Source organism: Equus caballus, chromosome 22 (genome assembly GCF_041296265.1).
Source record: "Equus caballus isolate H_3958 breed thoroughbred chromosome 22, TB-T2T, whole genome shotgun sequence".
Taxonomy (NCBI): Eukaryota; Metazoa; Chordata; class Mammalia; order Perissodactyla; family Equidae; genus Equus; species Equus caballus.
The window spans coordinates 26444733-26462569 of NC_091705.1; the positions used below are offsets into that span (position 1 = coordinate 26444733).

Here is a 17837-nt window from a genome sequence, read left to right on the forward strand (position 1 = left end):
CCCCACCCTGGCTCCTGATAGGCTACCGAAGCTGTCCGTTTTGACAGGGTGCTCTGCGCAGGCGCGGAAAGGCACCGGGACTGGGTTCAGTGCCTGCGTCGAGGAGCTACCGGTTCGGCTCGAGATGGTGAGTGCCCGCCCGGGGCTTGTGGTTGGTGGTCCCCCGCAAGCACGGCCCCCCACTGCCCTGCGCTTAGCCTTCCATTCTCCGGGGGCGTCTCAGAGCGCCGGGCTGGGAATCCGCAGGGCTGGGCGGGGCCGGGCCCGAGCTGACTGAAGGGCGGAACCGGGGCAGCGCGGGTCTCCAGACCCGGACCGAGGAACTCAGGCGGGGCCACCGGATCCTGCTGCCACTTGACCGGAAGCAGGAGAGCTCTGGCCTCGGGGAGGGGCTGACGGAGATAAGGAGGCCGGCCCACAGCCCCTGCATCCTGGCATCCTGGGCTTTGTTGCACGATAACAATAATGATACCGTGTCCTGGAAGCGTATGTGTGTCAGGTACTGCTAAGCGCTTCCGTGTCTTGGTTTTCCTCCTCACGACAGCTCTGTGAGGTAGGTGCAGCCATTATCCCCGTTTGACAGACTTGGCATCTAGAGCCCCGTCAACCTAAGTGCCTTCCTTGCCCCAGGAAATGGCGGAGGTGGATTTGAACCTTAGGAGCGTGACTGCCGCCTTTCTGTCCGTGTGGTTCTTTCGAGCTGCCGGGACTTGGTGCTTGAGTCAGAAACGGGCGGGGACCCCGTTGGGGAGCCCAGGGCCTCCTGCCAAGCTGGCTGGAGCTGTGGGCTCTTTACACCTTTCCAAATTTATTTTCTCGTGGTTTTAATCAAACTTGTAAAAAAAACCTTGAAAAGACCTTTTGTATGGTAAACCATGTGACTGTACTACCTTTTCAAAAATCTTACTTAAAAACTTACAGCCTATAAGAAAAATTGAAAAGGAAAAAGAAATAGTACTATGACCTAGAGGCAGGCACATAATTAGGCATATTACTTCTAGTCTTTTTCTGTTCAGTTTTTGCTTTATATAGTTTAGGTCCTTCTGTATGTACAATTGTGGAGTCTGCTTTTTTCACTTATTCACCGCAAAGAATGTCTTCACATCACTGAAATCTTGCAATAATGCATCAAACGTGTAACTTCATCATTCACGTCATTTTTTTAAACTAAAAAAAAGTTAATTTTTAACAGGTAATACTTATACACTCTAAAAACATAATCTGCAAGGATCTAAGTGAAAAAGAAATCTACCCAACTCTGACCTCCAGCCTCAGTCCCCTTCAGAAACGAACATTGTTACTTTCTTGTATATCTGTACAAGCACGTATATGCCCCCTCTTTTTCTTACACAAATTGTAGCTTACTGCAACCTGTACCATGCTACCATGTGTTTATACTCATAAAAGCAAAACATATTTGGATGCACGTTTTAACAAATTGAAGCAGTACCAAAGTCTATCATGTAGAAAGTGCCAGTTGTCACTATCTCACTGCCCTATGGTAAGGACTGTTGGCAGTTGGGTCTCTTTCCTTCCAGATTTGTTTAGTGCATAAGCACATTTATATATAACCTGTTTGTTACATGAAACTGGAACACACATGTTTATACACATTAAGTTTGCTTTAGGCTATATGTATAGGTATCTTGTTCTGCAACTTTATTCCCTTAAAAATATCATTTTTCCGTGTCAGTGTATACAAATCTTCATTCTTTTTAAGAACTGAAGCATTTAGGTGGTTTACAGTTTTTCACTCCAGACAATGCTTCAGTAACTGTTCTTATCTTTTTTTTTTTTTTGCACTCATGCTAGTGTTTATGTAGGAGAGATTCCTAGAACTGGTACTTCTGGCATGAATATTTTACATTTTGGTAGAAATTGCCAAATTACCCTTTAGCACAATGATGTAAACATCATCCGTAATTCTCATCTGGTTTTACTCCACCAGCAACTGTTTTCATCTTTGTATGTCCTCCTTCCTCTTTGTTCACATACCCGTATTTTTCAAGATGTACATGCTAGTTTTTCTTTTTTGTTTGCTTTAATGTCCAGAGATGTTTAACCTTGTTGCTACATCACTTTTGTGATGAATTGTTTTTGGTGACTACATAATAGTCAGTGAAATAGTTGTACCACAATTTGCCAAACCATTCCCCTGGTGTACATTTGAGTTGCTTCTAGTTCTTCGTTATTAGAGATAACATTGTGATTAATGCCTCTGTAGATGTAAAGTTTGTTTTCTTTTTTGTTTGGTTTTTTTTTTTTTAGATTTTTTAAAAAATTTTTCCTTTTTCTCCCATAGACCCCTGGTACATAGTTGTGTATTTTTAGTTTTGGGTCCTTCTAGTTGTGGCATGTGGGATGCCATCTCAGCATGGCCTGATGAGCGGTGCCGTGTCAGTGCCCAGGATTCGAACTGGCGAAGCCCCGGGCCACCAGAGCACACGAACTTAACCATTCGGCAACAGGGCCAGCCACGGTTTTCTTTTTAAAAAATTTCTTAGATTATTTCCTTAGGAGAAACTCTCAGGAAAAGAACTTTTTTTTTTTTTAAAGATTTTATTTTTTTCCTTTTTCTCCCCAAAGCCCCCCTGGTACATAGTTGTATATTCTTCACTGTGGGTCCTTCTAGTTGTGGCACGTGGGACGCTGCCTCAGCGTGGTTTGATGAGCAGTGCCATGTCCGCGCCCAGGATTCGAACAACGAAACACTGGGCCGCCTGCAGCGGAGCGTGCGAACTTAACCACTTGGCCACGGGGCCAGCCCCAGGAAAAGAACTTTTGAGGCAAAGGGACCAAGGCTTTTATGGTTCTTGCAGTAGTAGTTTCCTGTGGCTTTCCCGGTAGCATTTAAAAAGATACCTCAGTATTGCTGTAATTTTTCATTTCTTTATTTACAGGGAGCAGTGAACATTTTTCTGTGTGTTTGTAATTTCTCTTAGGTGTATTTTCTACTATTATCTTTTTTTACCTTTTAGAGATATGCTATTTTTGTTAATCATTTTGTATAATGTTTTGGAATTACTCTTTTGTTATATTTGATGCAGATGTTTTTCTATTCTTTTGATTCATTTTTATTTTATAGAATTAACATTTTTGTGCTTAGAAGTCAAATCGGTCACAGTTCTTTTGTGAATCATTTGCTTCACATGCTTATCCCTCCTATGCTGAACCGATAAATAATCCTGGAGTTTCACTGCTACTTGTTTTTCCATCTGTCAGCAACATGCACCTGGAAACTAGAGAACTCGGGAGCTTTGTCCCTTCCCTGGTGCAGACACCCATGTTAATAGTAATAAACCCAGGATGGTGAGGATACCAGTCGGGCTCTCTCTAGGAGCAGGACAGGAAATTGGAGATGTGAGCTGACCCTGGGGGCTGCATATGCACTCAGATATTTCTGGTGCCAGTTGACCGGCACTGCAGGGATGACAAACTTTGAAGCAGAGCTGCCATGATTTGGCTGCCTGACTGTTGAATGTCCCTGTTGCTGCTTGTGACTTTTTGGCAACATTTGTTTTCTTTCTTGGCTCTTTAGGGCTGAACTTGAGGTTTGTTTTAAGCAGTTTCTCCTGAACCCAGACACGTAGCTGGTGCCCTGCACCTCCTAGAGACCCCTCTAGAGCTCATGGCCCCCACTCACCAAGCCTAGCCCCACCCTAGTGGTGGGGGCCAGGTTGGAGAAGCTATTCTCGAGTCTCACAAGAAAAAAATTTTATTAAATTTGACTACTTAAAAATTTTAAACTTCCGATTATTGAAAACAAACCATAAGATTAAATGAAAAAGTGGGAGAAGTGTAATTTATATGATGGATAACAGTCTAATATTTCTAACACGGAAGAGTTTTTGAAAATCACTAAGATTTGTAGAAAAATCAAAAGACTCAAAAAAGGAGAGATGCAAACAGTAAATTCTGTTTTAACTTCATTGATAACTCTTAAAAATTAAAGAAAAAGTGTCTTTCTTTTATTTGGTTTCTGCGTATCAGTTAGCAAAGAATCAAAAAACTTGGCAATACTGGTCATCTCTCTATTCCTTAAATATGCCACACTTGTTCCCACTTCCCTGCCTTTGCTTTCGTCCGTTGCCTGGAGTGTTTTTCTTTCTCATCATTTAGTTCTTGGCGTAAAGATTACATCCTCAGGTGTTCCTGACCACACTAGCGAAAGTAGCATCCCCATCCCCCCCAGTCTTGTCCCTGTACCCTGCAAGAATCTTGGTCACTTGTTTTTTCAAGGTCTCTTCCACCAGAATGTGAGCTCTCTGAGGGCAGGGACTTCATCAGTTGTGGTTGATGGTATATTCAGCTCTTCTCTTGACTTACTATGTGTCCTTGGGCAAAACTCTTCTCCTTTCTGAATCTCAGTTTCCTCGTAAAATGGAGATTGTACTAACCATGAAAGGTTCGAATGAGAGATGTGTCTGAAAACACTCAACCCAATATCTGAGTAGGTACTTAGTAGGTCAATGTATGCTTGTATGTCCTCCCTTTCTGGTGTGTGTGTGTGTCTATTTGTTAAGCAGCAAGATCTTAGTGGCTGGTTCTTATTAAACATAGGATTACCTAAACCCTAGCTCTTTTTCACACTGGGTACTATAAGGCCGTGTCCCCCTCCTATACTTAAAAGGATTGATTTTTGTAAAACATAGTTGCAGAAATGCTTTTTATTTGTTCCTTAAGTATTTATTGAGCCTATACTGTACCAGGTACTAGAGCTACAAAGTCTAGGTGCCTGCTCCCAGGGTGCTCCCAGGAAGGTCTGGAGGAGGAGACAGATAGGAAACAGACAGTTACACTCCATTAAGTAAGTGCTATGAAGGCAGGGTGCTGTGAGTACCCAGAAGAGGGGCAGGTATCAGAGAAGGCCTCCCACAGGAGGCTCATGTGCTGGGTCCAGAGAGTTGGGAGTTAGTTACATCAAGTAGTGAGGAAGAGAAGGGTGCTTTCTTCAGAGAGAGTGGCACATGCCAAGGGCCCCAGGCTCAGGCAGGCTGTGCTTGTTCCTGAAGTCCATTCTCCACACAGCAGCCAGAGCTGTCCTTTTGAAACGTCGGATCTTGTGACTCCTCATTCAGAACCTGATGGTAGCTCCCCAGATAATCCCCATTAAAACTCAAAAGTCAGGGGGCTGGCCCCGTGGCCAAGTGGTTAAGTTCACATGCTCCGCTTCAGCGGCCCAGGGTTTCACCGGTTCGGATCTTGGATGCGAACATGGCTCTGCTCATCAAGCCATGCTGAGGCAGTGTCCCACATGCCACAACTAGAAGGACCCACAACTAAAAATATACAACTATGTACCAAGGGGCTTTGGGGAGAAAACGGAAAAATAATAAAATCTTTAAAAAAAAAAAAAAAAAGCCATTAGTGTGGTTTACCAGGCCACAGAAATCTAGTCGGATCCTGGCTGCCTCTCATCTGGCCGCCTGCCACTCACTGCACTTCAGCTATACTGGCTCCTTTACTTTTCCTGGAACATGCTGCTTTTCCACCTCAAATGTCAGCTTCATGAGGGCAGGGATTCTTGTTATATTTTGTTCACTACAGCATCCGCAGGCCTAAAACAATGTCTGGCATATAGAAGGTACCCCTATAGTTACTGAATGCATAGCAGTCTTACGGAGTTTCATCTCTTTCATTTCAGCCTCACTCCAACCTCCAGGGGACGTTTTGGACCTCAATTCTGACATCTTTGGTTTTAGCTTTCTTTCCCTTTCCCTGCATTGATTGCAGATTGATTGAGCTGTCCTAAATTGTCATCCAACTTAATCTTATGTATTCTTATTCCTATAATGTTGAGCATGTCAGAAGCCTGTGGTCCCCATAATAGAGAACTCTCTCGGCTACACAGAGAGAAGGGTTAAAAAATGTTTTTTAATAGAATAAAAAGAGGCTCTTTTGAGAAAAAGAAAATAAAACCTTATCTATAATTCCCTGTTCTCAATGTGGCTTTTTATGTTTTTCATAATCCCTCTAGTTCTCTTGTTTTCATGTGGTTGCAGTTACCAAGCACTTTATTTTTGCATTTAGCTGTTTTCGCTTAATGTTATATATCATTAACCTTGTGCTGTGGTATAAATATTCTGATCACTGTTGTTAATGTGTGTGTTATGTTCCATGAATGGACATTCCATAATTTATTGGCCTTTACCCTATTTATTGGGCATTTTTGGCTCTTTCTGGTTTTTGCTATTGCACATGTCACTCAGCAAACATCTTGCTGTGTTCTTGTTTTAGTTCTTTTGGATTACTTCCTTAGGATGAACTTCCAGGAGGGTTCCCAGGTCAGACTGAGTACTGGGTGGTATTGACCACTACCATGCTTTGCCCCTCTTCTCCAGAATAACACACAGTAGGAGCTCGGTGAAAGTCTGTTGAATGAATTATGATCTCGTACATGTGTGACCCACTCTACTCTCATGTCCACAGAGCTAACCCTGTCCTTTTACCCAGGTTCCAGATTTTAGTGGCGTCAGGCTGTTTGCCATTTTGTAGGAGGAACTTGTTTGCCCTTCTCTTCAGCATTTGAGAGTATTCTTACATCATTAGGGAGTGGGTGGTGGTGACTGGATTGTCAGCCTTGTGCCTACTAGAAAAACAAGAATTCTTTGTGCTATCTCCGTCCACAGTTTAGAAGCTCCTCCTCCCAGGCCAAACTCATTAGCCCCTGGGGGTGGGGAACCACTTTCTTTTGGTGAATTGAGCCTCTGTTTTCAACATAGTCCAGCTCTCAGCCTTTGAGGAGCTTCTGACTGGATTCTGGACCAGTGTGGAAGGGGCCTGCTGTGAACAAGCACACTTCAAGGCCAGTTTCCATCCACAGGAAGAGTTAGGCCTAGTTCACTTAAGCAGCTGTTTATTGGGCCACAACTCTGCAGACCATTGTAGAGGCTCTCTAAGTAAAACGGTATCGAATGCATCCCCAGAGAGGTACAGTCATGAGTTTGGGGAGTCAGAAGTGGGCACAGACTCCATTGAATTGGGGATCAGTAAAGGTTTCATGGAAGAGATGATGTCTTAGATGGCCTGGAAGAATTTATTGGATTTCAGCAGAGAAGAGGCCTTGTTAGGGTAAAAAGATGTGGAGACAGGGAGGTATAGGCATGTAGATGGAGAGTCGAAGGAAGGGTAAGAGATGGGAGTGATAATATAGAAGGCCTTGCATGGCAGGGTAAGGACCCACTGTCTGATTGTCCTCTCTTTACAAATGCTGTTGCCAGAGTATCCCACCCTGAATAGTTTCTGGAGAATCAGGTTTTACGAGCCCCTTCCCCAGACACATTTCCTGTGGCTCTATGCCATGTGTCACACTATCTCAGATGCCAGCTTATTAAGTCACTGAGTCTGTCCTTAAGGGGGCATTTTACTTCCTTTGGAATGTTTTCAGTTGTGCTATTTGGGCCACAAATGACAACGTGTCTCCTTCCTGTTAGACACCACTGTTTGGGTTTTTTCAAATTATCAAGAGTCCTGTCCCCTAGGTATACCAAATAAGAGTCATCAGTGTGTCTGTACTCCCAGGAATGGTATTTCTATTCTGCTCCCAAATAGCTGAGAGGGGAGGGATAATAGTGCCTGGTGGGCAAAGGGCCAGGAACAACCCTGTGGGAGCAGATGATTTAGGTCCTGGTAATGATCTAGGGACCACTCCAAACAGGCCTGGGGAGCTTTAAGGAGGGGCCCAAACATTACTTGTTTATTGTTGGAAGACAATGTGTGATTCATCTGCCAGGAGTGTTGAGGGAGTTGATCCAGCCGGCCTGGCCCCTCCTGACTTTTGTCTTATTCTCTGGCAGGCAGAGGTGGAGGAGACACTGAAGCGACTTCAGAGCCAAAAGGGAGTACAGGGAATCATCGTGGTGAACACAGAAGGTACGTCCTCCCTGCCACTATCACCTGTATATGGTCAGGCCCCCAGAAAACAGCCCAAACATACCAGAACACTTGCTATTTACTAAGCCCCTTCATGTATGTGATCTATTTTCATCTTTTTTTTTTTAAGATTTTATTTTTTTCCTTTTTCTCCCCAAAGCCCCCCTGGCACATAGTTGTATATTCTTCGTTGTGGGTCCTTCTAGTTGTGGCACGTGGGACGCTGCCTCAGCGTGGTTTGATCAGCAGTGCCATGTCCGTGCCCAGGTTTCGAACCAATGAAACACTGGGCCACCTGCAGCGGAGCGCGCGAACTTAACCACTCGGCCACGGGACCAGCCCCTTCATCTTTTTTTTTTTAATGCCTCCGGTGTCCTATCACTATTATTGGGATTCTGAATTTAAAGGAAGTAAAAATTCACTTAATTCCACTGCCCTGACCAATCGTACTTTTCAGTATGCCATGCTTTTTCAGTACTTATCCAGGCGCATTTTCTCTTGGTCATAATTATAGTTGTTACATTTTTGCATATGTTTACTCATGAGGGTTTTTTTCCCTTCATGGTTTACATAAACAAATTTTTTTAACTGTCAATATGATGTTTTATTAACCATTCTCCATTTATGTTTCTACTTTTATGCTAGATAATACTCTGGTCAACTTTGTACCTATAGCTTTTCCCTCCTCTTCTGGGGTGTTATTTCAACAACTAGAAGAGTACAGATAGTAATTTTCCCAAACTTCAGAGACATGGTGAAGAAGGGAACTAACATTTATCACATATCTCGCTGGGCCAGGCTATGGGCTGGCACTTTACAAAGATATTATTTCACTGATCCTTAAAGCACCCTTATTGTCTTCATTTTGCAGTGGAGAAAACTGAGTCTAGAAATTTAATTGATTCATTCTGCCATTACAGAGCCAAGATTTCATTCCAAGTCTGTCTGAATGCACTTGTGCTCTTTCTCCCACACTGTGCTGTGAAGGACCAGAGAATGGCTGCTGGCCTGGCTTGTGGCCCAGGCCATGTCCAGGGTCACCTAGCTGGGCTTCCCTGGTTCTCTAGCCCAGTGCATTCAGTCAGTTCTAATTTGTTCAAGGCTCCTTGAGAGCCCCTGTGTGTATATGTTGGCATTCTAGGCCTTGTTTTGGAAAGGCAGAATTCTCAACAGTGCCTACTTAGAGCAGAATGAAAGTCACCAAGGGTGGAAAAGTGCAGATAGCATATCCTCAGACAGAATGTTGTTTTCCAAATCGTCAGATCCTGGCCAGTCCAGAGCTAGGCAGAGCATGCTCCCCAGCTTTGTCAAACTCTAATCAAACCATGTGGTCATTGCATTCAAAGGAGGCAGCAGGTTGGGAGCCGTAGAACAGTGTGGGACGCAGGAGCAGTTCCCAGCTCAGGTCTGCTGCTGATCAGCTGGGTGGCCTGGGGCTTCCCCTTCCTGAACTGTTCAGACCTCAGCTGCCCCGAGTGGAGTGGTTGGTCTAGGTAATCTCTTTTGGGTGCTTCTTGCTTCAAGACTCAAAGACTTTTTTTATCAGTCCGAGAGAGACCAGCTCCTGAGACTGGACATTTTTGACCTCCCAAGCTGGGACCTGTAGGCCTCCACCAGTGTTCACAAACCACAAGCCTTCATTCTTGCCCTAAAACTGCCCCAAAAGTAGAGCTTTTTCATTGGGAAAATACAGCCCCAACTGCTTACCTTTTGGATACTAATGAGCACTTCTTTTTCGTATGCTAATGTGGCAACATTGCACTTTAGCTAAGAATATGGAATGTGGTACCAGACTGCCTGCGTTTGAATCCTGACTCTACTTACTTATCAGCTCTGTGGTCTTGGACAAGACATTTAACTGCTCTGTTCCGGTTTTCTCATCTGTAAAATGTGGATAATCATACCACCTTCCTCCAAGGGAAGATCTTAGAACAGTGCCTGATGTATAGTAACTGCCATCTAAATGTTAAAATTATTGCATGTGCACTTTGATTTATTTTTAATTTGTGTCCCATTCGCAGAGCTCCCACTTCAGTCTCTCGTTTGCATTTCACACAGTGACCCTGCAAGGCAGTTTGCCCCGAAGCGGAGAGAAGTGAGGTGACCTACACAAGGTCACCTAGCTGTGCATAGAGTAGTCAAAACTCACTGCTCAATGGGGCCTTTAAGCCCTCTGGAAGCTTCCATTAAGGATGATTAGTTAGGGATCCCTATTTTCCTCTCTAGGGCTTTCCCACCCCAATGATTCAGCTCAACTGCCCCTTCCTGCAGGATGCCTTCCAGGATCACCCCAGCCCAGAGTGATTGTTCTTGCCCCTGAACCATTGTCCCAGTCACTAACCAACCCCCTGCCACTGCCTTTTGACATCCCTGCCTTGGCCAAATTCAAATGATGTTTCATAGTAAAAGTGTGAATTTAAGCAGACTTACCAAGAATTTAAGGAACGTTCCATTCCATTTGTACCTCTCCAACCCCCCTGCCATCCTCTGCTGCTACCACATAGGGCAAAATAAAAGACTCAGATGCGAAAGGTCCACAAGGGCAGGGATTTGTCTCTTGTGTTCGCTGCTGTATCCTCAGCACCTAGAATAATGCTAACACAGAGTTGGTGCTTAATAGCTGTTAAGTTTTGTTAATATTTTTTATTGTTGATTGATGGAGCTGCGTTTGGTGGAGGACCTGGCTATACAATCTGAGAGATCTGAGCCTCAGCTTAAAATCATGCCTCCCCAGTGACCACCCACTTCTGCAGGCTGCACAGTCCCCATTTCTGAAGGCAGGGGCTTGGAGTAGGCAGCCTAATCATTAGGCCGTCTTTGAGTTGTCCCCAGCTCTGGCATCCTGTGAATCTGGGATTGATCTCTTGTCTTTATTTGAAATTCTCCCCAGTTTTGGTCCCTGTCCACCCACACCCCCCCACCACCTCCATGTTTTCTTTTGTTTTTAAAGTGAGCCAACAAGTAGTTAATTTCTTGTCTCAAAGGAGACACACCCTCTCACTTGGTAGAAATGTGATCAAACTCATGACAGTATTTCTCTGAACTACTGAAAGTACCCCTTGTGACCACTTATTTATCAACAGCAATAAAAGCTTAATGCAGGCTTTCTAAGGACACTGTTGAGCAGATCAGACCTGGTCCTGGCCCTCAGGGAGCTTACAGTCTGCCAGAGGACAAACATAATGATCACTTCCATAAAGGTGTGATGGCAAACTTGAGTAACTGCTCCAAAGGAAATTGCGTGGTGCTAGGACATTAGAATGGAGGCACTGACCACATCTAGGGGTGAGTAGAGCCACCAGAAGATGGAGACCTGAGGGACCAGTGGGAGTCTTGAGAAAATAGCAGAAGGAGGGAAAGTTCCAGGCAGAGGGACCTGAGAGGTTGCCTTGTGGTATATGAAAAGAGAAGGTCAGGAAGTTTAATCATCCAAAGTTTGCCAGGCCTTGAGACTGACCCCTCAAGTTACCTGGGGGATGGGATTTATTGTGTGGGTGATGTTCATAACAAACCAACATTGATTACATGCATATTCTTGCTAAACATTCTTAAATGAATTAAGCCATATTTAATCCTTACAGCAGCCCTGGTGACTTGGTGGTCTTGTCCCTTAAAGGCAAGTGATCACTACAACCTGTTCTCATGGCTTCATTTGGCTCAAAACAGCCTCTCTGACGCAGCTGCTTCTTTTGACACTGTATCCTCCTCTGCCCACTCTCATGTTCCTATCCCCTAAGAAGATAAGGTTGAGGCGGTTTCTTGCCATCCATTGGTAGGCCTGAGGGTGACTGCCTTTGGCTGATCCCTAGGCTGGTCAGTTGTGGGCCAGATTAGCAGAATCCTGACCCAAAATCCAGCCATTTATTTGTGAGGAGCCACTTGTGCCACAGTCATCAGCCCAAAATCCAGACACTTATATGTGAGGAGCCACTGAAGTGCCTGTCAGCTGTGGGCGCTTGGGGCCTCATCGATGGAGCCTTCTGTTGACATGCCACGGTGATTCATAGACACCTGATGATCCAGTTGTGACCTGAGGTACCTGAAATTGAGCCCCATTTCTCACCTCCATGACGATAGGCATCGTCCAGTGAGGGAGGTCCATTTCATAGTTCTTGGCAAGGAAGCAATCCTCACAACAGAAAAGGCTTGATGCACAGTGGTGTTCACTGCAGAGTAACTAAGTCAAAAATCAAGCCTAAGTACCCACTAATAGAGGAATGATCAACTCTGTGGAATGGCCACTGTGAGCTCTTTGAAAGCAGTAGCAATGCTGTTTACAAGGGTGATGCAGACAGAGAAATGGGCTTTAACTTGGGAGGCACGATCATGTATAGAGGCAGTGTGTTTACAACTGGACCCTAAGCCTCCCTTGGGAACTGGAGCAAAACACTAGTGATGGTTATGTCTTGGCACAAGCTGACCTTTTTTCTTCCTACTTTTCAGTATTTAAAGATTTGTAAGAGTTGTCCTCCTTGTTCAGGTTCTAAGTGTTCTGAATGATAGTCTCTCCTGTTATTGCTGGAAACCAGTCAAGACAGTGTGGCACTGTGAAGGGAGCCCAGCAGTGGAGCCACCAGGCCTTAGTTTGAATCCTGGTCCCACTGCTTATCTGCTGTGTGACTGTAAACAGGTCACCTCACCACTCAGAGCTTCTGTTGCCTCATTGGCGAGTGAAGATGGTGACACCATGCTCAGAGTAGATCTGGGCACTGGCGCTGACATACTTGAAGTGTTCAGCACTGTGCCTGTCAAGCCCTTAGTAAATAGTGGCATTGATTGTTAACTGCCAGTCCAGTACTATAGAATTGAAGGTATAGGGTTGGGAGCTGGGCAGAAAGGGGCTCCAACATCCTGCTCAGTCTCTGTCTGCTCTCCCTTCAGGTATTCCCATCAAGAGTACCATGGACAATCCTACCACCACACAGTATGCCAACCTCATGCACAACTTCATCCTGAAAGCCCGGAGCACCGTGCGTGAAATTGACCCCCAGAATGACCTTACCTTCCTTCGAATTCGCTCCAAGAAAAATGAAATTATGGTTGCACCAGGTAAGAGGTCTTCCACATCCCCACTTAGGAGCAGACCCTTACAGCACATGTTCTGTAGCTTATCAGGAAGGCTTAGCACATTGGTGTCTCTACAGGTTCCACAGAAAGGGCTAAAGAGTTGAGGGTACAGAGTTGATTGCCTCAGAGCCTTGCCAGTCTCTGGCTGGCATCCCCAACAAATATGCAATCCCAGTGCCTCTAGGTCAGACCCCTTCTTGGGTTCTAGTCCGCAGATCGTGGTCTCCTGGGGAAAGATAGATACATAAGCATGATACAGTGTAACCCTCACCTTGATGTTGGGAAATTCAAGGAACACTTGGGAACATTAGAGGAGGGTGTGATTAGGCCTGCTTGGGGCAGTCAGCAAAGGCTTCCTAGAAGAGAGGACATTTGAGCTGAACCTTGAGGGCACAGGAAAGTGTAAGCAAGGTGGAAGGGCAGGAAAGCTATGTTTGAAGGAAAGAGAATTCAGTGATTATAAACCAAAGCATAAGGCAAAAATACTGTATATTCATTTTATCCTTGAAGAAATGTTAAGTTGCCCACTTCTAAAGTACAGTCTCCCTGGGCCCCATACAGCCAGCTTTTCCTCCAGCAGTGGAACATACTGCTGCTTTTGTTTCACGTGAAGCACTTGGCTTGCGTTTGGGGGCTGGCTGGTACAAACAATACTTGTCTTTGGGTCTTAGGATCCTTCTCAAGGTAATGAGATGCTCATCCTGGAAGGAGCCCATAATAACTGGGATCACAGGAGGGAATAGCAGGGCCACCTGTCCTGCCCTGCCTCACCTCATTCACATTCAGACCGGAGTGGTGGACAGATTCTCCAGGACTGTTTTTGCATTGCTATTTCTCTCTCCCTCTCTTTTTTGGCTGAGCCACATAGTTGAGTGAGCATGAGTAAAATGTGCACATGATGATATAGGTAGGCTGCAGTGCAGCTTGTCTAGGGCATCAGAATATGTGTAGAAAGGAGTGGGAGGTGAGAGTTTGGTCCAGTTTAGAAGAGGCCTCAAACACCAAATTCGGCTGTGTGAACTTGACCCTGTGAGCAGAGGTTTTTAAGGCAGGAGGTGATATGATTGTTATTAGGGCCTGGATAAAGGAGGGTGTTGGGAAGGGTGGGGACATTTACTGCTCCTGGGTTTAGGAGCACTGATAGCAAGGAGGCTGGCTGCAGAATTATGAGATATGAGGTAATCTGAAGGAGGTGGTCAGCCACTCCCAGCAGCAGAGCAGTATTGGTTCTGTTCCCACACCTGTTCTGGCTGCTTGGAAGGTGAGAACCATAGAGCCTGTCACAGGGGTCCACAGTCTCTCTGGGGTAGTCCCTGGAGGGTAGGGACAGAGCAGGTCAGTCACAGAGAAGAACATAACTTGAGAGTCATTTAATCCAGAAACGTGTTGTACACTGTTTATCAGTTTAATCACTGATGCATCACATGCCAGCTGATGATGAGGTCTCTGATTCTGTCAGGGAAATAGGTAATAGCAGGGAGAGTCTGTTTTCCCAGCTTTACCTCTTATGAATGTGACCTTAAGAAGTCGCAGAAGCCTCCAAACCTCTTATTTCCACATCTCTAAAGATTCAAGTAGGGGACTGTACTATTCTGGTCTTCTGAGACACCCCACCCCATCTGGTTAAGTGCATTGGTGTGGGGTGGGGCAGAAAGTCTCAGAAACAGATTTGAACTCAGATCCCTCCCAAGACTTCACGCTGTGAGACTACAGACAAACCTCCACGTCCTAAAAGTTAGGCTAGGAATGGTCCCTTTACTGACCCTGAGTGTCAGAGCAGACCTTGTGCCCACATGGGAACTCATGGTATGAAGCAAGGACAAATTATGCATCTCCAAATCAGATGGACTCTCCATGGACAGTGTCTCTTGATTTAAAGCTTCTGAGAATGTTTCCTCTGGAATGGCAGAGTCGTCTGCAAGCTCCTGGCAATCTGTGTCTCAGCTCAGTAGCAAAGGCATCTCCAACTTGCCCTGGGGACCTGCAGGCATTCAGAGCTCGTGGGTGTGCTTGGTGCTTGAGTCCTGGATTGGCAACTTCCAAGTTTGAGGTTCTCCTTGGTGGGTTGCAGGCCCAGAAGCCCCTCAGCTTTGTAGTGGAGGCGAGGATGAAGTGGTCAGATTCTTGCCTGGGTGACACACAGAGGCCTGCAGGGAGGGTGTGCATACTCTCTCTTGCTTGTTCACTTACTCTCTGTCTCACATTCACCCAGGGGACCCACTCACACACATCTTGTTATGCTGGAAGGGTGTGTGACTTAAAGATTACCTTAAACACAGTGAGTGTTCCTTCTGAACACCCTCATCACTTCTCCAGCCACCCTGCTGCCTTTCAGAGCCTCAAGAGACTTCAGCTCCTCTCCCTGGGCTCTCACACTTGCTGTCCTGCTGCTAGCAATGCTCCCATCCTCCCTTTTCACTTGGCTAACCAGCCTGCTTATCTGAATTTTTAAGTCTATCTCCCCCACTAGACAATTCCAAGAGGACAGAGTCTTGTAAGCATATAGTAAGCATTCAACAAATATTTGTTGAATAAATAAATGAATGACTCCCTAAACCTCCCTCCCTTGCTGACACCCCACTGTGGGTATCAGAGGTACAGTCAGTAGTGGGGATAGGGGTCAGGGATGTCTGTGGAGCATGGTATTGTGATTTGACATCTTGACACACCCACTTCGATATGGCAAAAAAAAATTCTGGGTTTTGATGCCAGAACTCCTGTGGGCAAGAGTCACTGACCAGAGCCTCTAATGTGACCAGCCACATTAGGGCTGGGTCAACTTAGGATTTCCATAGAGCACCGGCCCCACAGGAGCAGTCCCCAGCATAGAACAGTCCTAGCTGCTGTGTGTTTGAGGTGGGCCCTTCTGGGACTATAATTAGCACCCCACACAGTGATATTATTGAATTTAGAGCTTAATTATTTGGAAGAAAAGACATTAGTATTGCTAATTTTGTCTGTTTTTATCAGTGGCTTGTTAATTGTTTCTGTTTTTATTAGTAAATGATTTTTTACTTAGATTGCTTAGCCACAGAACTGTTAGTCATTTAAGATCTGATTCTTCCCAGTTGTAACAGCCCATTGTCATGGAAGAAGCCAGCTTTAGGCTTGAATCAGTGGACCCAAAGCAGAGGTCCTGCATGTCTGTCCTGTTCAGCAGGGGGCAGACCAGAGGCATTCAGAGCATCTGGGTCAAACCCAGCTTACCTGACCCTGTTTTTGCCTTGGCTTGGGCAAGTCATTTAACTCTCTGAGCCTCTGTGTTCTCATTAGTAAAATGAGGAAACACTAGTGCCTGCCTCATAGAGTGATTCAAGGATTCACTGAGGTGCCATAGGAGAATTGGTTGGCTCAGGGCCAGGCACATGGAAGCCTTGGTAAGTGTTTTTGATTTGATTATTAACTGGGCAAAATTGAAACACCCTGCGTCTCCAGTTTTCTCTTCTGTAAAATGAGGGCCAATCAGGCTCACCTCTGAGGACTTGGACTTAAATGATTTCATGATGGACATTCCACCTACTGGGCTAGATCCTGGAGCTGGGATCCAGGTAGTTTTGGCCCCTTTCGACCTGGTGCCTTTGAAATTTTCTCATCCAGAATGCTCTGGAAGGCCAGCAGCTGAGCTTGTGACAGAACTGACACTAACCCAAGACTAGTGGGGGTGAGGTTGGAATTCCATCTTTGACACTGACTAGCTGGGTAGCCTTAAACAGCGGTTCTCCCAGAACCTGCATTATCAGCATCACCTGGGGACTTGTTAAAAATTCAAATTCTCAGGCTGCACCCCAGACCTACTGAATCCAAAGGGCTGGGGCACAGGGGCGGGGGGAGCAGTGTTTGCTTTGAACCCAGCCCCTCAGGTGATTCACATGCCCTCTAGTTTGAGAACCACTTCCATGGGCAATTCATTTAAACCCTCTGAACCTGAGTTTCCCTACCCAGAAAGCAGGTGATAATCCTGCCTCCCTGTTGGTACCGGGCAGATGAGAAAAGAGGATGCACTACAGAGCACCACTGCCGGCTAGAGTGAGGGACTTGGCACTCCAGCAGCCGCATTTGCAGAAGCCCCATGGGAAACTTTCAGGTTTATCTTCCATTTTCCCAGCAATTGGATGTAGCCTGAGCACTGATGCTTTTTTATTGCCCTACTCCCATTTTATGGTTGGTGATTTAATGATTTATTTCCTTTCCAGTGTGTTTCTCTCTCATTTTACATTTAGTGATTTGTTTTTTCATTTTTCTCTTTTGCAGATAAAGACTATTTCCTGATTGTGATTCAGAATCCAACTGAATAAGCCACTCTCTTGTCCTCCCCGTGTTATTACTTAATTTGATGCCCCCCAAGAATAATAGTGTTAATCATGTCAACCGATTGGCTGGTGGAAATCACCGTCGAGTCCACTCAGAGCAGTCCAGTGACCAAGGGTGGGTTGCAGCTTTGCCCACCCCACCAAAGCCATCCCTCTGCTCGCCGGTTGCCCCTGAGTTCCCAGGGGGGCCCTCTTTCCTCAAGTCCTGGTTTTGAAGCAAGAGCTTGTGAGAAACCCACATCCTGCTTCCTTCTGACCTTCAGTTCACTTTGTTACCCTTGGAAAAGGCTGTTTTTCTTTAACTAAAAATAACTGAAATGCTTATCCTGCTGTGTGTCTTTCACACTAGGTTGAAAAGGCCTCTCTCGTCCCGTCTAATCACATGGTCTGAAGACTGAGCCCAGTGCTGCGTCCAGCCTCCACGCCAGATTGTGTTCATGGCTCTGAGAGGCCTGCTTCTTACTGCACCTGTGGCCACACTTGCAGAGCTGAGCCTGGTTTATAATTGGTACCCTGGTTCCTGGGCTTCTTATCCCTGGCCACCCCCACCAATGTTTTGAAAGATTTTCTAATACACTGCACTGGGGA

The 17837-nt window shown here is 45.5% G+C and overlaps 1 protein-coding gene across 1 annotated transcript; it reads left to right on the forward strand.

Moving 5' to 3' along the window:
* Positions 1-15: 15 nt before the first annotated feature.
* On the forward strand, positions 16-17573 carry DYNLRB1 (dynein light chain roadblock-type 1). Its single transcript, XM_001499130.7, has 4 exons — positions 16-127; positions 7797-7872; positions 12754-12921; positions 17191-17573. The coding sequence occupies exons 1-4, from the start codon at positions 125-127 to the stop codon at positions 17232-17234; spliced, it is 291 nt and encodes a 96-aa protein (XP_001499180.3). The 5' UTR covers positions 16-124; the 3' UTR covers positions 17235-17573.
* Positions 17574-17837: the final 264 nt, after the last annotated feature.